The sequence below is a fragment of the Dipteris shenzhenensis genome, chromosome 11 (genome assembly GCF_047967505.1).
Source record: "Dipteris shenzhenensis isolate YYH24624 ecotype China chromosome 11, Dip_SZ_1.0, whole genome shotgun sequence".
Lineage (NCBI taxonomy): Eukaryota > Viridiplantae > Streptophyta > Polypodiopsida > Gleicheniales > Dipteridaceae > Dipteris > Dipteris shenzhenensis.
The window spans coordinates 29146904-29152903 of NC_141606.1; the positions used below are offsets into that span (position 1 = coordinate 29146904).

Here is a 6000-nt window from a genome sequence, read left to right on the forward strand (position 1 = left end):
CCTCATCCACCACATACTTTTGATTTGCAAGTTGAGTGACAATTGAATTAAACTCATTGAGATGTGCATCCATGGAGGTCCCTTCCTTCATCTTCAGATTGAAGAACTTGCGCAACCAATATATCTTTGTGGCTACACTTTGCTGCTCATATGTGTCCTGTAGCTTTTTCCACACACCCCAGGCTGTTTTTTCAACATCCACATTCCAAACAACACTCTCATGGAGTGACAATTCAATTATGGACTTTGCTGACAGATCAGCTAGTGCCCAAGCATCATCAGATGTGCCAGTGGGCTTCACACCTTTGTGTATAATAGGAGCATGAAACTGCCTGAGAATTAGCACATTCAGGACCATCTTTTTCCACATCGGGTAGTTAGCAGCACCCTGCAACTTTTTAATATTGAGAAGAGAAGATTCCGAGGATGAAGCCATTACAATCAGCAAGAAATATAACCCACACTTGGGTGCCTGACTCCTTGCAAACCAAGTGCACACAGGCACTTGAACTGTGCTCAAAAAATTTAATTCCTGCAGCGGAACAACAGGAACTGCACCTGCAAATATTTCTCCCAATTAAACAGAAAATTATAACTGTTTACTGCTTGCTGCAGTATCCGAACAGCAATTGTGTTTGCATCATTAAATGCACTGTTGTACAATCAGCAATACTCTGATATTAAAGCAGCATCTGCCCTGCAATTACAGTGAAAAACAGCAGTGTATTTTGCACTCTGTACTTCTGTACAATGACTGTAATCAGCCCCACAGTTGACACAGAACAGTACCTGACTGTACCAGAAAGTTCAGAATCAGTAAATGGCTGTTTGACTGTTCAAACCTGTCAACTTCAAGCTTCAAGATACCATTAAAACTGTATAGCACAGTTTAGAGTAGGATTTAGGCAAAAGCCCCTTGACTGGAGGCAAAATTCTCAGAATTTTGAGTGCATTTACTGCTTCACTGACCACTGTAAGGTATTTAAATTGCTTCCCCCAGCACTGATATGCATCCAATTGCAAAACCCCCAATTTGACTGGCACATTCAGTGCTCAAGTCTACAATGTAGTACTCAATGTAGCTTCTACTGTCCCGTGGATCAACAAATGCATACGAATCCTGCAAGAATCAACTCCAAATAGGAGAATAAACGCAATGCATGCGTATACAAGCCAATACTTGGCACTGGCTACAAAAGCCCCTTGATTCTGCAATTCAATGTTGAGGATTTCCTCACACAGTAGGCATAGACAGTTATCTGTTTCCCCCAATACCAGTAATGCTCACGATGAGCTCGAAGGATGCACCTGTACCTATAACACTGTCGGAGCAGTTGAAGAAATTCTGACGAGAGCTCGTAGGCCTGGCGGGCTGTCTTGGATGTGCGTTGGAGGAGTCGCCTGTGTGGCGACTTGTCGGACCACTGGTGGTGTCGCCTATGCCACGAATTGGCGACCTGTTGAAGGCGTCGCCTGTATGGGCGACGCTGGGCCCTGAAGGCGTCGCCTATGTGGCGCTGCTGCTGGCGACGCCGCTGTTGGCGTCGCCTCTGTTGGCATCGCTGGTGGCGTCGCCTCTGTTGGCGTCGCTGGTGGCGTCGTTGCTGGCATCGCCGGTAGCGATGCAGCTGGCGTCGCCACTTATGGCGTCGTTGGTAGCGTCGCTGCTGGCGACGGTTGGCCTCGATGGCTGATGGCGCTGGCAGCGCTGAATGCTGCCGGCCTTGTTGAAAGGAGCAGATCGATGCTGCTGCTGGCGCTGTTGCTGGATGGATGGGAGAGAAAGGTAGGCAGGCTCTGATACCACTTGTGGTGAGAGAGAGAGAGTGAGAAAAAAGAGAAAGAGCACACCGACACACAAGCAGGATGGACACAAGAGTGTGGGGATAAGAAGTATGTGTGTACCTCCCCTAGCACACAGTCAACCTTTTATATGAAAGGATAAGGTTACAACACTAAGTACACCGTACTTAGTGTACTAACTGTACTTAAGTGTACTAACTGTACTTGGGTGGCCATAGTGCCTTTACCCCAACAACTGACTCCTTGATGATGACGTGGTGCTATTATCCACTTCTGCAGAGGCGTCCAAAGACACCTAGATGTGTTACATACGTTTTGTGAGTCACACGATTTGAGGATCAACCTTGGTAAGACCAAGGTCACGATCTTTAACACATCTTGAGCAGCTATGCATAGAGACTCGAGAGCGGTTCACTTTTGATGGATCACCGGTAGAGATTGTTTCATCATACACTTATTTAGGAGTTCTCTTCTTTGCCCATATGTTCACGATGAGATTGGCGATGCCGGCCTGTTTCAGCAGAGGATATACATGAGATTGAGTCAGAGGAGCACTTCATCTTCAGATCTCTTGTGTACTATGAGACATCCGAGGCCGCTATCAATGTCTCTTTGGAGATTGCTTCGTACTCCTCTCCTGTTCCTCTCTTATCTAGATCAGAGATGCCTGGCCGTCTTCATCCATGAGGTAGTTAGGCACAAAGAGCACTTACTCAGATCGTAGAGGAAGGGACAGGACACACAGGCAGACTTATCTCAGAGTATGATCATAGAGTTCTTCCAGCCAAATCACACAGACCATCATATCACGGGTGCTTGGCGAGGTAGAGATCGAGAGCTAGTGGCACGACACACTCGATGCATAGATTATGCTTGGGGACATCCCATCCATGTTCAAGACCGGAGCATGACCGACAAGGGTTATCGTGGCCCTCGTCAGATGCAGAGCCACTGCTTGGAGGCCATGAATGATGGACCGCATCCACAGATAGCCGCCAATGTTCTATCTTTGACCTCATACCAATACAGCCCCACCCACCACCGGGTCCATCATGATCTCCCCTTTTGGGACCTCCCGTATTTGCTGCATTGGTCCAGACTTGGCATTGGATTTGGTTTGAGATGATGATGATGATGATGATGTTATAACTTTGTCGTATGGATGATGTTATGACTATGTAGTACTTAGCATTTAGCATGGGTGATGACGCTTGTTTTAGTAGATTACACCCTTTCAGCTTATTGTATCAAGTTTCTCACAGTCTCATAGACCCATTGGTCTTCCGAAGACTTTAATAAACTTTCTCTCTCTCTCTCTCTCTCTCTCTCTCTCTTCCTTTTCTCTCATAGCTGTCCCTCTCCTCCCTTCCCTGGCTCCTCCCGTGCTTGTGGCTATCCTTCCTCTTTGTTGCTAGATGTATTGCACGCATATCCCTTAAGTTGAGGAAGGCTTGTGAAGGTAAGTAGAAGGGTGCATTCAGAATGGTAGCGAGAGCTCAGCTAGGAGGGCTTCTTTCTTCAGGGAATGGAAGGATTCTCCTTTCTTCTCTGAATCTACTACAGGGTTGAGATGGCACTTTCAGCCTCAGCCTTGGTTTCTTTCCACCTCACTCTGAGGGGGTTTTTTATTATCCTCATGATTTCATGATGTATTCCGCTTTGAGCTTGCTCTCGCGGGTTTTTGTTCTTACTTAATAGAAGTCTTTTTCATGAAAAAAAAAAGAATGGTAGCGAGTGCATTTAGCTATTCCCCTACCCCCTTGTGAATCTCAAGAGTGATACCACGGCTTTGATGCTCCACTTTGTGTAGAGCCAAGATAGGCCGCGGACCTCCATCAATCGTACTCTAGTGTGTCTCTACCCTGTGCGTGGTTTTGGTGGCTCTGGCTCCTTACCTCCTCGATGCCTCTTCTCGCTAATCCACTTTGCCCTCTACTTCATTGTGTCCTGGTGCCGACTTGAACGCGTAGAAGTATGTGACATGCCGCCGTGTCTGGTCTGGATTAGTCTCCCATGTCCATGTCATCTCTTGTTGTCTAATCTGTCTCAATAGAGTCTCTTTGTGTCGCTGCATCTCAATGAGGTAGAGACCAATGCAAACCTGATCATGAAAGTGGATCAGCCAAGAAAGTAGCCCATCATTTTGTACAATTTGGTTCATTTTGGAGAAATGTGAAAAGAATTAAAGGGATGGAGCCATTCGTGCTTGTACTATGAACAATTGATCAGGATGCCTTTGTTATGGGTAAACTGTACAAGAAAATGTTTGAAGCAATATGATAGCAAAAGATTCTGTGAGCTTTGTACCTAGGGAGAAGCAACTCTCTTGTAGTTGACTAAGAAAATGTGGAAGCTTATGCATACCCCTTTACATAGATGTACGTTTCTCTTACATCCATGCCTAGTCATAAAGTCCAAAAGTCATAAGCAACTTTTAAGATGTTTGTAAAACCCTATGACTAAGACACAAGGGTAAACTAGCCTACGAGCAATGATTAAAATACATGAATTGTGAAGGTCCATACCATGCTCCTGCTGGAAAAGGCAATGATATCGTCCATGAATCTCATAGTAGACTCGGCATGTACTTTGGAAGTGCTCCTGTGTCTCCACCTCCAATGTGAGATCTCCTGCTCTCTAAGTGTACCTATGGTTCTCCCTATCTCGATCCTCAGCTGATGGGAAGGGACCCATACCTGCCCAATGGCAATCCTCAATGCATGTGAGACTCCCATGTCCTCCAGGTAGTGGGGTCTGATAATCACTTCATCTCAAGAAGTGATTGTGGTAGCATTGGACCTTGGTGGGGAGCTCTGGGTCTCTCCCCTAAGTGCACGACGTATAGAGCCGGAGTAGATCCAACCATTTGATACAGTTGATATCATATCCCATCATCACCTGTAGCCCCTCAAATCTCCTCCACAAGAGAGAGAATGCGATAGTTTTTTTATTTTGCCAGCGCCCAGCAATGGAGTCCCCACTAATTTCCTTTTCTGTTTAAAAAATGTCAAGCAGACTGTTGTACAGGAGCAGACAGAGGGGGTACCTTGAACTGGATTTGCTTCTTGGAAAATGGACGGAGGAGAATATAAAAAAGCTGGATGACAAGCACATTGAATTTCTGATTGAAGTGCTCGACCAAGTAAGAAAAATAAATGCTTGTTTACATTGATGGAGCGGGCGACACAAGCACTGTTCTTAATTTGCTATTGACTGCTGTCTCTCTCTCTCTCACACACACACACACACACACACACACATACACAAGAGTCTTTTCTGACGTTTTTGGATCTGCGGTGACATGTTGTCAGGAGAATCCTGAACTATGGAAATGGCTTACAGGACAGGAGTCTATTCCAGAGTTTCTAACTGCAAACCCTGTAAGCCATGCTTTAGTATATTCAGGTCCTGTCTTGCTGTTAGGAACTGGAAAATATAGAATTTCGAAGACAATTTTTGGGCTGAAAAGATGATTCATGTTTAGGTTTTCATGGCAATACACGAAAAAATAATGGGAGCTTTGAATACACATGCCCCTACTGAGACGAGGGCAAAGCTGGGGCAACCATGGGTGCGTGGTTGGGATGATAACCGAAAGGTTGGAGGTCCACAAGTAGGTAATCAGTGAATAAGGGCACAAAAGGCCAATTAATTGGTCTTTTTGCACTGTTTATTGGAAAGATATGATCAGAGATATTTGCAGTTGCCTTCAAACATAACAAGAAACTCAAAAAAAGTGGGTCCATATTACAGTGAATGTAATTCTGTTGAGGCCTGAAGGTAGTGTCTGGGCTAATGGATGGATGCCAAGATACTCAATGGTGGCTTATCTTCTATGTACTTGGTTGATAAATGTATGTATATTTTTCTGATGAGATTTTATGTAAAGGTTTTATAAGAAAAGTATTTAAGCAATGAAACTGCATTTGCTCTATAGTAAGCATGCCCATGGTCTTGGGAGGGTGGGCTAACCGATGGATGCCAACACACTCAACAGTGGCTTATTTTTGGGTGGCTGGTATATAGACATATTTTTTATATTGTTCATGCAATTTTATGTAAAATGATCATAAGAAAGGTGATAAGAAAAGTGTATTTTTAGCTGTCAGGTCACTTGTTCTATTTTTCTCTATGGTGGTCTTGAGGGTGGGCTACTAATGGATGCATGCCAAGGTACTCATGGTGGCTTACCTTTGT

General features: G+C 44.8%; 1 protein-coding gene across 2 annotated transcripts in view; it reads left to right on the forward strand.

Moving 5' to 3' along the window:
* Positions 1–5743, forward strand: part of SDHAF2 (succinate dehydrogenase assembly factor) — a 43158-nt gene extending 37415 nt beyond the window's left edge. For both annotated transcript variants that reach the window (XM_087381452.1, XM_087381453.1), the window contains exons 4-6: positions 4819–4945; positions 5115–5183; positions 5288–5743. In XM_087381452.1, coding sequence (XP_087237578.1) covers positions 4819–4945; positions 5115–5183; positions 5288–5431 — 340 coding nt within the window. In that variant the 3' untranslated portion in view covers positions 5432–5743. The remainder of the gene's footprint in view (positions 1–4818; positions 4946–5114; positions 5184–5287) is intronic.
* The last annotated feature ends 257 nt before the right edge of the window (positions 5744–6000 follow it).